The sequence below is a fragment of the Anomaloglossus baeobatrachus genome, chromosome 1 (genome assembly GCF_048569485.1).
Source record: "Anomaloglossus baeobatrachus isolate aAnoBae1 chromosome 1, aAnoBae1.hap1, whole genome shotgun sequence".
NCBI lineage: Eukaryota > Metazoa > Chordata > Amphibia > Anura > Aromobatidae > Anomaloglossus > Anomaloglossus baeobatrachus.
The window spans coordinates 3,365,977-3,380,382 of NC_134353.1; the positions used below are offsets into that span (position 1 = coordinate 3,365,977).

A 14,406-nucleotide genomic window follows, 5' to 3' on the forward strand; every position below is an offset into this window, starting at 1 on the left:
ATCCTACACCTCCACAATACACTACAGAGATCCTACACCTCCACAATACTCACTACAGAGATCCTACACCTCCACAATACTCACTACAGAGATCACACACCTCCACAAAACTCACTACAGAGATCCTACACCTCCACAATACACTACAGAGATCCTACACCTCCACAATACTCACTACAGAGATCCTACACCTCCACAATACTCACTACAGAGATCCTACACCTCCACAATACTCACTACAGAGATCACACACCTCCACAATACTCACTACAGAGATCACACACCTCCACAATACTCACTACAGAGATCACACACCTCCACAATACTCACTACAGAGATCACACACCTCCACAATACTCACTACAGAGACCCTACACCTACACAGTACTCACTACAGAGATCCTACACCTCCACAATACTCACTACAGAGATCACACACCTCCACAATACTCACTACAGAGATCACACACCTCCACAATACTCACTACAGAGACCCTACACCTACACAGTACTCACTACAGAGATCCTACACCTCCACAATACTCACTACAGAGATCACACACCTCCACAATACTCACTACAGAGATCCTACACCTCCACAATACTCACTACAGAGATCACACACCTCCACAATACTCACTACAGAGATCCTACACCTCCACAATACACTACAGAGATCACACACCTCCACAATACTCACTACAGAGATCACACACCTCCACAATACTCACTACAGAGATCCTACACCTCCACAATACTCACTACAGAGATCCCACACCTCCACAATACTCACTACAGAGATCCCACACCTCCACAATACTCACTACAGAGATCCCACACCTCCACAATACTCACTACAGAGATCCCACACCCCCACAATACACAGATGGAGGTGATGACACCTTCGTCCTGGGTGATCCCGGGACCCCATTATGTGGAGCTGATCCTGATTACTGTGCAGAGAGAAGAGGAGCGGAGGAAGGAGACGGAGCGGATGAGGCTGCAGGAAGAGCGACTGAACTTGGAGCGAGACCGCATCCAGAGAGAGAGGCTGGAGGAAGAGGAGCGAGAGCGTCGCATCCAGGAGAAGGAGCAGCTGGTGGAGGGGCAGAGGTAACTGCTGAGACACCGTATCTAATTCTACCAGTTTTGATACTTCATGCAATCCTACACGTCTGATGGTATATTTACTGTATCTGGCCACAAGTGATGCAGCATCTGATCGGACCATAGAGTATCACCAATCTAATCTTACCATGAATATATTGTAAGGACTGTATCTAATCCCATGTAATACTGGGTCATGGTGGTTCCTGGATTGATTGGTGTTGCCCGTGTGTATATAGGAAGGAGCAGGCGAGGATGGAGGCCGAGCGCCGGAGGCTTGAGAAGGAGCGATGGGTGAGAGGATCCAAGATTCCCTCTCTCCTCCTAGAGATCTCTCCATGCTGTCCCATCTGTAGGGTTTCCCCTCTCCTTCTGCAGGGGCTCTTACGTCCTGTACAGATGTCTCCATGCCTTCCCATTTGTAGGGTTTCCCTCCCTCCTCCTTTTTCAGGAGCTTTTTATCACCTGTTCACATCTGCCCTCCTCCTGCAGGGTCTCTTACCACTTTTACACAACTCTGTCCTGCACCAACAATAGAGTTTCCCACTATACTCCTTCTGGGGCTCTCTTACTGCCTGTACATATTTATCACTCTACTCCTTCAAGGGCTCTTACTGCCTGTACATATTTCTCTGTCCTGCCCCTCCTGTGAGGTTTCGTTCCCTCCTCCTTCAGGGGCTCTCTTACTGCCTGTACATATTTCTCTGTCCTGCCCCTCCTGTGGGGTTTCCTGCTCACCTCCTTCAGGGGCTCTCTTAATGCCTGTACATATTTCTCTGTCCTGCCCCTCCTGTGAGGTTTCGCTCTCTCCTCCTTCAGGGGCTCTTTCTACATGTTCACTTCTCTCCATTTTTCCACTTCAGCAAGGCCTTTGACTCTCTTCGGGGGCCCTTACCTCCTGTACACATTCTTTGCTCTTGTTTCCCTCGCTTTGGCAGGAGATTTTGCCTCCCACTATGAGACTGATGTGGAAAGTTGGTTTATGTTACAGGCACAGCAACAGAAAGACTATGAAGAGGAGTTGAAGGGACGCTTTAGGCGCAGTCAGTCCATTGAGATGGCCGCGGTGAGTGACCCCAGCGTGAACCCCCTCCCCATGATGACAGCAGGTAGTCACAGACCACCCGACCCAACACAGAATTAGAAGGTCATGCCGCTCTATATCATTTGTGTTACTATGTGGTGCCAGGACAGGTGTGCGGCACTCACCCCCTCCATCTGTGCAGTTAGTGAGGGTCAGTATGAGCCATGGTAATGTCCATAATCTCCCCACAGGAGGCTGCTGCTCTGGTGTCCAGCCGATCTCTGCACCCTCGGGAGGTCTTCCGTCAGCATGAACGTTCTGTGTCCACGTCCTTCTCTCCTCCATCCACACCCAGCTCCCCGTCCAAAGCCTCCTCAGGTGAGTACCACTCAGGCACTGCCTGTATGGCATCATGCGATGAACGGGCAGGTGTTGCTGGATCGTGTTACTACAGAGACTCCTGCCCTCTCCCGTGAAGGGCAGTGTGACCATCATGTCCCCTCCATATCGGTATTTGTGCAGAAAGGCATCCTTAGGGGGTGAATGTTGCGTTCTGGGCGGAGTCCTGTAGCCTATGAAGGACTCTTTGTAATAAGTCTTGATTTGCTTATTATTTTTTCTCTTTCAGGGTTCTTCCACAGGACGACGCTCCGATATCAGCGCAGTGTGACAGAATCCATCCTCACACCCACGAGCAGAAGTCCAACCTTCTTCCAGGGATTCCAGAAAAGAGATTCCTTTCGATCACCTTCCCCCAGCATCCCTCAGCCGTGTTCTCCCGCCTTTATCTTCTCAAAGTCTCCCCTGCCTGGCACATCTCCGAAGGTGGATTCCTTACCTTCCTTTATCCCTCCACCGATGACTGCTTCTCGAGCCACTCCGACACAAGTCTTAGGAGGTCCCCAACCTCCTCACACCTCCCACACATCATCCAGACTAGGCTCCAGTGATGCATCATTCCGAGCTGAATATGTAACCATCAATCCAGCAGAATTCAACCCGGTCACCAGTATGCAGGAAAGACCCCACCATGAAGACCACCCTAGTCTGGAATCTCCTGCCCGCTTAGACAGTCTGTACCGAGCTGAATTGGTGCCAGTGGACTCTCCATCAACGTCTCATCCTGAGGTGCAGGAATTCCCAAATATAACAGCAAAGTCTCCCACAAGTTTCACTCCTGAAAAACTAACTGCAATAAAGGCCACAGTGTCCGTGTCCTCTCCGGTGACTGAGATCGCATTCACTTATCCCTCACCAATCCCAGAGGCCAGAATACCGGCATCCCCACGGAGTATACAAACGGCGGTACCCATCCCTCCATCTGTTCTTCAGGGTACACTGCCTGCTAACCTATCTGCTGCAGAAGTCATGACACCAGCTCCAGCTGCACAACTCTCATCTTCTGCTTTGACAACTCACGATAGGTCTTTAGCTGCCACTTTCCGCACTAATGAAGCCTCTCTGTCCACCAACTCATCATATGAGCCCAAAATGTCTACAGGAACAAGTGCTTTGGTGTCCTTGTTAGCTCCAATTCCCTACACTCCATATTCATCAACTAGAGCCTCAGTCTTACCAGTATCTGCCCATCCGCTTATTGACAGCATTCAGGGGTATCAGCAGTCTGTTACACATGTCTCAGAGCCTTTATCCGTCTACAATTCCAACCTTTCAGAAAGACCACCTAAACCTCAGCCTGATCCAACTCTAACAGAAGTCACACTAGTAGACCCTGTGGCAATATTGGCCTCGCTTCCTGTCTATAAGTCTACTACACCTCAGCCCAGGTATGACCAAATTGACCTTCCAGATTCTTTAACTCAATCTAAGGTTCCTCCTGTAAAAGGCTCATCTGAATCTCAACCAAGTCCCAATAGTCCTCTACCATGGTCTTCATCCACATCCTCCAGCCTTCCCAGCAGGAATTCACCACCATCTGAACCAAGCCACGATATTCCTCTTCCATGGTCTTCATCCACATCCTCCAGCCTTCCCAGCAGGAACTCACCACACTCTGAACCAAGCCCCTATAGTCCTCTTCCATGGTCTTCCTCCACATCCTCCAGCCTTCCCAGCAGGAACTCACCACACTCTGAACCAAGCCCCAATAGTCCTCTACCATGGTCTTCCTCCACATCCTCCAGCCTTACCAGCAGGAGCTTACCATCATCTGAATCCAGCAACAATCAAACCAAAGTGTTGTTTCCTGACGAGAGTCAGCCCAATAACTTAATTAGTGATAAACTATTTCCAGAATCATTGCCAGTATCTCTACCCAATGCTTTTCAGTCCTCATCTGAATTACAATCAAGTAATATCCAACTTGATAGTCCAACCACAGGCTCTCCACCAGAATTTTTGCCATGTGGCGCCGAGAGCTCATCCAAGTCTCTACTCTATCTAAGTAGGGATTCCCCATTACTGGAGTATCTGCCTGAATGTCCACCTTGTGACATTGGAAACTCAGCCGAGTCTGTCAGTAATGATATCCAACCAGATATTCGCATACCAGAGTCGTCATCTTCAACCATTCCCATTACTGTTTCAGCTGAATTTCAATCCAAGCCTTTACTTCTATCTACTGGACCTGACGTGAGTAACATCAAGAATGATACTCCATTTGTAGAGCCTCTATCTTCATCCCTTATAAACGAGCGCTCAACTCAACCACAATCAAATAATATTCAAGCTGATAATCCATTAATACAGTCTCCATCTATTACCACATTGGGGTCTTCTGGCTCACAACTTAGAAATATCCAAGTTAATATTCCATTAACTGCGCCTGTATCTGGATCTTCTTCCCTTCATCCTGAAATCTCATCTGACCTTCCAGTCTTTAATATCCAGCCTGACTCTTTCCTGGAACCTCAATCCTCTGCCTGTGAAGGTTACTCTGGAACTGACATCCCAATTTCAGACCCTCCGCCTCGATCTTCAGCTCTTTTCACTGAGAACTTAACTGAACCTCAATTAACTAATACCCAACCAGAGCCTTTACCAGAACCATCAACTAGTACCATCGAAGACTCTACTAGACCTCAATTAAATGTCGAATCTGATATTCCATTAATAGAACCCTTTTCTGAATCTTCATCGCTTCCTTCTGATGGCTGCCAGGTTGAGCCTTCATGTAAACTCCCGTCCATTCCCACCGCCATCTACTCTGGATCTCAACTAAATAACCAAGCCTTTATGCCATTAATTGAGCCTCTTTTGGTATCTTCATCCACTCCTCCTGGGGACTTACCCAAACTGCTATCAAATAATATTCAGCTTGAGTCTTCCGCTGAATCCAAATCTCTTACCAGCAAAGCTTCTTCTGCACCTCAAGTGACTAAAGGTCAAGCAGATATCCCATCAGTAGAGCCTTTGCCTGTACCTTCAGTCCTTCCTATTGAGAGATCTTCTGGACTTCAGTCAAATATTGAAGCTGATTCTTTAACTGACCCATGTTGTACCATAGCTGACTCTACTGGACTTCAACTAAATAATGTCCAAGAGGAGCCTTTAACAGAACCATCATCCTTTACAAGTGAAGACTCGGTTGGAGGTCTACTAATTATTGCCCAAGCTGATCCTCTGTTAGTAGAAGCTTCACTCATATCTCTGTCATTTCCCAGTGAGGGCTCAGAAGAACCTAAGATTCATAGTAATCCAGTATCCTCCTCCACTTGTTCCACTCACGAGAGGCTGGGAGATCTTCACGTGAGTACTATCCAAGCAGAAATTCAGTTACTGGAATCTTCACCAGTTTTACTCCTTTCCTCTGAACCTGAGCATAGTGAAGCTATCGCTGTGGCTCCAGAGTCTTCTCTTCTATCACTTCAGACAACGAGCTCATCTGAGCCTCATCCAAATTATAGCCTGGCTGAAAATCCACTGATGGGATCTTCACCCCTACCCACTGAGGACTACTCCAAATCTCAGCCCAATAATGGACAAACTGACATACAGCAAGCAGACGTTTTACCCAGATCTTCACCGCTATCCACTGAGGATTACTTTAAATTCCAGCCCAAAAGAGGACAAACTGACCTATGGCAAGCAGAAGTCTTACCCAGATCTTCACCCCTACACATGGAGGATTACTCAGAATCTCAGCCCAATAAAGGACAAACTGACACACAACGACCAGAAGTCTTACCCAAATCTGCACCTCTACCCACTGAGAATTACTCCGAATCTCAGCTCAATAGAGAACAAAGTAACCTACGGCAAGCAGAAGTCTTACCCAGATCTTCACCCCCACCCACTGAGGATTACTCCGAATCTCAGCCCAATAGAGGACAAAGTAACCTATGGCAAGCAGACATCTTACCCAGATCTTCACCTCTACCTACTGAGAATTACTCTGAATCCCAAATCAATAGAGGGCAACCTGACATACAGCAAGCAGAAGTCTTACCCAGATCTTCACCCCTACACACTGAGCATTACTCCGAATCCCAGCCCAATAGAGGACAAATTGACATACAGCAAGCAGAAGTCTTACCCAGATCTTCACCTCTACCCACTGAGGATTACTCTGAATCTCAGCTCAATAGAGGGCAACCTGATCTACAGCGAGAAGAAATCTTACCTAGATCTTCACCTCTACCCACTGAGGATTACTCCGAATCTCAGCCCAATAGAGGGCAACCTGATCTACAGCAAGCAGAAATCTTACCCAGGTCTTCACCTCTACCCACTGAGGATTACTCTGAATCTCAGCTCAATAGAGGGCAACCTGATCTACAGCGAGAAGAAATCTTACCTAGATCTTCACCTCTACCCACTGAGGATTACTCTGAATCTCAGCTCAATAGAGGGCAACCTGATTTACAGCGAGAAGAAATCTTACCTAGATCTTCACCTCTACCCACTGAGGATTACTCCGAATCTCAGCTCAATAGAGGGCAACCTGATCTACAGCGAGAAGAAATCTTACCTAGATCTTCACCTCTACCCACTGAGGATTACTCTGAATCTCAGCTCAATAGAGGGCAACCTGATCTACAGCGAGAAGAAATCTTACCTAGATCTTCACCTCTACCCACTGAGGATTACTCCGAATCTCAGCCCAATAGAGGGCAACCTGATCTACAGCAAGCAGAAATCTTACCCAGGACTTCACCTCTACCCAGTGAAGACTCCACTGAATCTCAACATAACACTATCCAAAATGACTTACAGCTAGCAGAGCTTCTACCTATATCTATAGCCATGCCCACTAAAGGTTCTTCTGAATCTCAGCTCAATGGCATCCAAATTGACACACAGGTAGCAGGGCTCCTACCTTTTTCTTACTCTTTAACCCCTGAGAGTTCCTCTGAATCTCAATCAATTATGGAAACTGATGTACAGCAGACAGAGGTCTTAGAAATATCTTCATTTGTCCCAATTGAGGGTTCCTCAGAATCTCTGTCTAATGATATTCAAGATGATAGTCAGTTTGCTGAGTTCCTACCTATATCCTCATCTTTACCCAGTGAAGACTCCTCTGGATCTCAGTTGAATAGTATACAAAGTAATATACAGCAATCAGAGGACTTATGTCTATCTTCATCCATTCCCGCAGGAGGTCCAGTTGAGCTGAAGGATAACCAGCCTGACATTGTGTTAGGATATTCTTTACCTCTCTCTACTGAAAGTCCAGCTGAGCGTCACATCATTCAAGCAGACATTACAGTGCTAGAAGGATCATCCCCACCTTCCATCGTGACCGGCGTGCATTCTTCTGAATCATGCCCCAGTAGTAACAGAAGAGATTTTCTGTCACTGTCTACAACTGCAGCGACTTCTACAGAGAACTCTTCAGAATCTCAGGCCAGTGACAATCTGGTACAAGATGTTTTATTTGTCCCCATTGATGGCTCTACCGAGCTTCAACTAAATAATGTGGAAGTTGCTGTTCCACCTCAACAGCTGCCACCTTCACCCCCAATAGAGGCACAACCCCACCATGTCCAAACTGACCTTTTATTGACAGAGTCTTCATCTATGGAAGAGTCTTCATCGATCGCCACTGATGGCTCCTCTGAACCTTTACCATATACGGTTAAGGAGGATATTCCATTCATAGAGACTTCACTTGGATCTTCACCTCCTTCCAATGAGAGCATCCCCGATACCCAACTATTTAATACTAATGAAAATGGCACTCCATTTTTCTGCATTCCCACGAGTGAGGAGACTCTCCTTGATACTCTAAGCAGTGAGGAAGTTCTGTCAGAATCGCCACCGGTGACTACCTGCCCCTCCGACAACACATCAGGCTCTGATGCTAAACCCAATGAGGGACAAGCTCTAGCCATCCCTGTAAAAGAAGAAGTTCTCCACAATCAGTTCCCTCCTCCCTGCTTTCCCCCTGAGTGCTCACCTGCATCCCCTATAAGCAGCCCACCACCGGTATCTGGAACTGTCTATGCGGAGAAAGTCATTCTGATTGAAGATACCCACCCTGGTAGCCCACCAGTTAATGGAAATATGATTGCACTTGAGTCTTTGCCAACAATCAGTGCTGGTGAACTTGAGGTGAAGCCTTTAGGCCACGTGACAAATAATGTGGAAGTCATAGCTGTCCATGATGTGCTGTCCTCCAAAAATACCACTGTAGATGTAGATCCAACGTCTGACTCCAAACTAATTCCCAGCTGTGAGAAACCTCTCCACCAGCCGCTCACCAGTGACTCCTCTGAGGCTTTGCTTTGATCTCCATGGCACTTACCTGGATTTGGAACACAATAGAGGTAAGCAAGCGAGGCGTCTTTGACTTAAGTGTTATTGTCCTACTTACACAAGACATTAGGGTTGGCTGTTTCAAAAAATTTACCAAACACTATATTGTTCTCTGTGTGTTTCTGTCCTACTCCTTATGCTTTTCCTACAACCAGTCCGATTGTGTACGACAGGTAGAAATTGACCATCAATAATGGATGGGGACAAATTATGTGGAATAGCTCTGACCAGTGAATTGTCTTTTATTTCAGATTTCATGACTTATTCAGCTGACAACGTCCAGTATAGGAATAAGCTCCAAGTATTGTTTGTCATTGAGGTGATTGTGTTATCACCATAGAAGATGCCTCATGCTTAAGGAGATGCGTCAAGTAACTCACATGAACATTTCTTCGACTCGCTCCCCTCTACTGCGAACAGTAGTCAAGAAGACACTACCAGTTTAGCTACTGTCAGCCAAGTAGACATTTCCAGGCACTGACACCAATCTACCAAGAAAATATCCTCTGTAATTGGGCACCTATGAGTCAGAAGATGTCTCCAGCCACTGTCACTTAAGAAGAAGCTTGCAGTCACTGAGCACCCATCAGCCAAGCCATCCTTCAGACCTATCAACCAAGAAGTCACCTGTAGTTCTTCACACCCATCAACCAAGAAGACACCTGTAGTCCTTCGCACCCATCAACTAAGAATTCACCCACAGTCCTTTAGCCCCATCAACTAAGAAAACAACCACAGTCCTTCATACCCGTCAACAAAGAGACCCACTATTCATCACAGCAATCAACTAAGAGAGTTGCAGTCCTTTTCACACAACAACAAAGATGCCACCCACAGTCCTTCACACCCATCAACCAAGAAGTCACCAGCAGTCCTTTTCATACATCAACAAAGATGACCCCCCTCCCCCAGTCCTTAATACCAATCAACCTAAAGACCCACAGTGCTTCACATCCATCAAGTGAGAAGACACCCAAAGCCCTTTTCACTCATCAATCAAGAAGATACCCACAGTCCTTTACCCTTTACATCCAGCAACCAAGGAGTCACCTGCTACCCTTCACACTTATCAACCAAGAGACCCACTGTCCTAGACACCCACAGTTCTGTACGCCAATCAACCAAAAAGACACCCACAGTTTTTCACACCAATGAACTAAGATGCTCACAATCCTTCACACCCATCAACTAAGACACCCGCAGTCTTTTTCACCCATTAACTAAGACACCCACTGTCAACTAAGAAGACACCTGCCTGCAGTCCATCACACCTATCAATCAAGAGGCCTAAAGTTATTGACGGCCATCAATAAAGTAGGTATTTCCAGTAATAGACACCCAGCAATGAAGTAGATGTCTCCAGTCTTTGATTACCCATCAATCAGGACATCTCTGGTTCTTGACATCTATTAACCAATAAAAGATCTCCAGTGCTTGACACCTATCGACCAAGAAAACATCTTCACTGATTAATCATTAATTAGAAAATATCTCAAGTCACTAAGGACCCAAAAAGACACTCTAGTCATTGACATCCATCAACCAAGAAGATGACTCCAGATTTTAGGAATTTTCAATCAAGATGCTTCCCGTTCCTCACATCCATCAATCAAGCAAAGATTAAGGCTTTTAACACCTACTAACCAAGAAGACACCTCCAGTCATAGATTCCTCCATTCACTTAAATTGGAGGCATCTTCTTGCTGGGTACTTATGTGCACTGCCTTGGAGGACATTATTAATCATATTACCCCATTCCATCGATGATGACGATGAGTCCTCCTCATGTTTACACCCTGGGGGGCTTCAGTGGAGTAAAGGTGTATGCGTATGTACAGCTAGGATCTACATCTCATCAGTGCAGGTCCTGCTACTATCTACAGTTACTTTTCCTCTCTATCTGCATCTTCATCACACAGTGCCATAAGGAGATGAGATGGCACCATCACTGTCCCACAATGAAGAGATGGCGTTGTCACAATTTATCAGGGAATGGTTCAGATGATGAGGCGCTCGCACTGTAACACACATAATGGGTTTGGCACAGTCACATGATGAGAGGTTAGAATGGTCACGTAATGAGAAGTAGGCACGGTCACGTGGTGATGGTGAGGAAATGGCAGGGTCACGTGATGATGGGTTGGCACGGTCACGTCATGAGGGGGTGGCATGGTCACATGAGCATGAGGGGGTGGCACGGTCACGTGAACGTGATGATGTGTTGGCACGGTCATGTGATTAGGGGTTGGCACGTCAATGTCATGAGGGGATGGATGGTCACGTGATGAGGGGATGGTACGGTCACATGAGGAAGGGATGGCAAGGTCACACGATGAGGGGATAGCACAGTCACATGAGGAAGGGATGGCACCGTCACATGAAGGGATGGCACAGTCACACGAGGAAGGGATGGCACCGTCACACGAAGAGGGGATGGCACCGTCACATGAAGGGATGGCACGGTCACACGATGAGGGGATGGCACGGTCACACGATGAGGGCATGGCACAGTCACACGAGGAAGGGATGGCACGGTCACATGAGGAAGGGATGGCACCGTCACATGAAGGGATGGCACGGTCACACGAGGAAGGGATGGCACGGTCACACGAGGAAGGGATGGCACGGTCACACGAAGAGGGGATGGCACGGTCACATGAAGGGATGGCACGGTCACACGATGAGGGGATGGCACGGTCACACGATGAGGGGATGACGAGGAGGGGATGGCACAGTCACATGAAGGGATGGCACGGTCACACGATGAGGGCATGGCACAGTCACACGAGGAAGGGATGGCACGGTCACACGATGAGGGGATGGCACGGTCACACGATGAGGGCATGGCACAGTCACACGATGAGGGGATGACGAGGAGGGGATGGCAAAGTCACACGATGAGGGCATGGCATGGTCAGACGATGAGGGCATGGCACGGTCACATGATGAGGGGATGGCACGGTCACATGTACGGTGTGGCTGGTTCACACTAAGGTTTGTGGATGTTTCACGGAGCTACTCCTGGGACAAGTTCTCTGGAGACCCCACGTTGTACGTCACACACACACATATATATATCCTATCACTAATCTTGTATAATCTGCTGGTAGAGATGAATAAATGCACTTTGTGGTATTGCTCTGATTCTAGGATGAGTGATGTGTGGACTTCATCGTCCTCGATTAGGATCGTATCCGAATATGAGACTGATGGCAGCCACGCCTCCAGTTCTGTGACTCCGTCCATGAGCCCTTGTGGGGGATAGGACCCCAGAAAGGATGAAGAACAAACTGAGAAAGCGTGAGGGCACGGAGGCCTCCACGGAAAAGAGAGGACGTGATGGGTCATAATGGAAGGGCATGATACAGTGGCATTACGAAGAGCTGCAGCCGGCGGACACAACATGAATCTTCACAAGCTGCGCAGTCTCCATTTATTGACGTATAATGATCTGTTAGTAGATATTTGGTTAGGCTGTTTTCATCATAAAGCTTTCATCCTGCCAAGACCCCGGTACCAAGACCATGACGGATCCAGTCACCTCAGAAGCAGCAACAAAAAGCACAATATGGGTTAGGAGGTGCAGACTCCATGATCACACCTCCCTCCCTACAGTATGAGGGCGCCGGGCCTCACACCTCCCTCCCTACAGTATGAGGGCGTCGGGCCTCACACCTCCCTCCCTGCAGTAGGACGGCTCCGGGCCTCACACCTCCCTCCCTACAGTATGCCGGCGCCGTGCAGTAGGACAGCTCCCTGCAGTAGGACAGCTCTGAGCCTCACATCTACCTCTGTACAGTGTGATGGTTCAAGGCCTCACATCTCTCTCCGCACAGTGTGACAGCTCCAGGCCTCACACTTCGCTCCCTGCAGTAGGACGGCTCCGGGTGTCATAGCTTTTTCCCTGCAGTAGGATGGCTCCGGGCCTCACACCTCCCTCCCTGCAGTATGATGGCTCCGGGCCTCACACCTCCCTCCCTGCAGTATGATAGCTCTGAGCCTCATATCTCCCTCCCCGAAGTAGGATGGCTCCGGGCCTCAAATCTCCCTCCCTGCAGTAGGATGGCTCCAGGCTTCACATCTCCCTCCCTGAAGTAGGACAGCTCCGGGCCTCACATCTCCCTCCCTGAAGTAGGACAGCTCTGAGCCTCACATCTCCCTCCGTACAGTGTGATGGCTCCGGGCCTCACATCTCCCTCCTTGCAGTAGGACAGCTCCGGGCCTCACATCTACCTCCGTACAGTGTGATGGCTCCGGGCCTCACATCTCCCTCCCTGCAGTAGGACGACTCCGGGCCTCACATCTCCCTCCCTGCAGTAGGACAGCTCTAAGCCTCACATCTACCTCTGTACAGTGTGATGGTTCCGGGCCTCACACCTCCCTCCCTGCAGTAGGATGGCTCCGGGCCTCACACCTCCCTCCCTGCAGTAGGATGGCTCCGGGCCTCACATCTCCCTCCCTGCAGTAGGACGGCTCCGGGTGTCATAGCTTTTTCCCTGCAGTATGAGGTGATGGTTCCCGGCCTCTTACATCCCTCCGGTCATACAAATACAGTATATAAATAATAGGCATGCTGTAGTGCGTTGCTCTGGGACGTGTAGATCAGACACCTCAGATCTGTAGAACGTCCTTCTTTGGGGCAATATATGCATACCCGAAGTCCAGGATCATTAATTCCTCTATATTGCACGCACGGCCTGGCACCGGCTGCCATGTTTCAGAGTATGGCACAGTCAGTGTTCTTGCATGTCTCCCATACACTGGTCATTGGCTGCGACTGATGAAAGTTGTGGACACAGCAGCGTTGGACACAGCAGCGTTGCACACAGACCCAGTGTTAATCTCATTCATGCTTAGTATATATCTGAAGCAATAAAATCCCAACCTCAATCGAGGAGAAGGAGGCCGCTCCACCCAGTGCAGGAGTCCGCAGGTGACTCCAGTAGCCATGCTGACGTCAGACATGGTGGCGTCTGGCCTCTCTTCTCCAGCAGTTCTTGGGCTTGTTAGTGGACAGCTCACACTTGACTTTGGAGCCAATTTCGGGGGTCTAGTTTGGTTTTCAGGCTCTTAATGTTCTTGCGGGTGTGACGTCCTCTTTCTGTGTCGGGCGTGCTGCTGCCGCTGCTGCTGCTGCTGTTTCTCGCCTCAGGACGAGGACTTTTATCTCTGCTGGCTCCATGGACAGCTGGACTCTCGGACAATCTCAGACCACGACTCTTCAGAGTTGTTAGTTTGGCATCCAGGGACAGTGTTCGAGGTCGGTATTTGGAGGTCTGGGCTGGAGGACTGTCACAGTCAGAGGAGGAAGAATACGTTGTGCGTCCGGGGGAAGGACTGTGAAAGAAAGACGTCCATGGTGGAGGATCTATACCCCGCTGGAGCTCAAATTCCTTCATCCTCTGAGAAAGCAGGTCAGGAATCGGGCCGAGGCCCTCAATAGCTGCAGGAGCAGAAGGTCATGGTTAGTAACAATGGTCCAGTAAGAAGGTGGTGAGGACAGATCGCAATATGGCCATCGCTATGTACCCAGCCCCAACCCACCCCAGGAGGAG

The 14,406-nt window shown here is 48.6% G+C and overlaps 2 protein-coding genes across 6 annotated transcripts in view; one reads left to right on the forward strand and one right to left on the reverse strand.

The window, feature by feature from the left end:
• LOC142303805 (uncharacterized) overlaps positions 1-12,274 on the forward strand; it is a 100,045-nt gene extending 87,771 nt beyond the window's left edge. The window contains exons 7-12 of the mRNA XM_075345548.1: positions 962-1,113; positions 1,347-1,401; positions 2,099-2,173; positions 2,383-2,509; positions 2,760-8,862; positions 9,103-12,274. Coding sequence (XP_075201663.1) covers positions 962-1,113; positions 1,347-1,401; positions 2,099-2,173; positions 2,383-2,509; positions 2,760-8,824 — 6,474 coding nt within the window. The 3' untranslated portion in view covers positions 8,825-8,862; positions 9,103-12,274. The remainder of the gene's footprint in view (positions 1-961; positions 1,114-1,346; positions 1,402-2,098; positions 2,174-2,382; positions 2,510-2,759; positions 8,863-9,102) is intronic.
• The window catches only part of RTKN (rhotekin), a 194,207-nt gene continuing 192,071 nt past the window's right edge, over positions 12,271-14,406 (reverse strand). For 3 of the 5 annotated variants that reach the window (XM_075345581.1, XM_075345571.1, XM_075345561.1), the window contains one exon: positions 12,271-14,294. In XM_075345581.1, the coding sequence (XP_075201696.1) occupies positions 13,870-14,294 (425 nt within the window). In that variant the 3' untranslated portion in view covers positions 12,271-13,869. The remainder of the gene's footprint in view (positions 14,295-14,406) is intronic. The other 2 variants (XM_075345597.1, XM_075345588.1) reach the window with 1 other exon arrangement.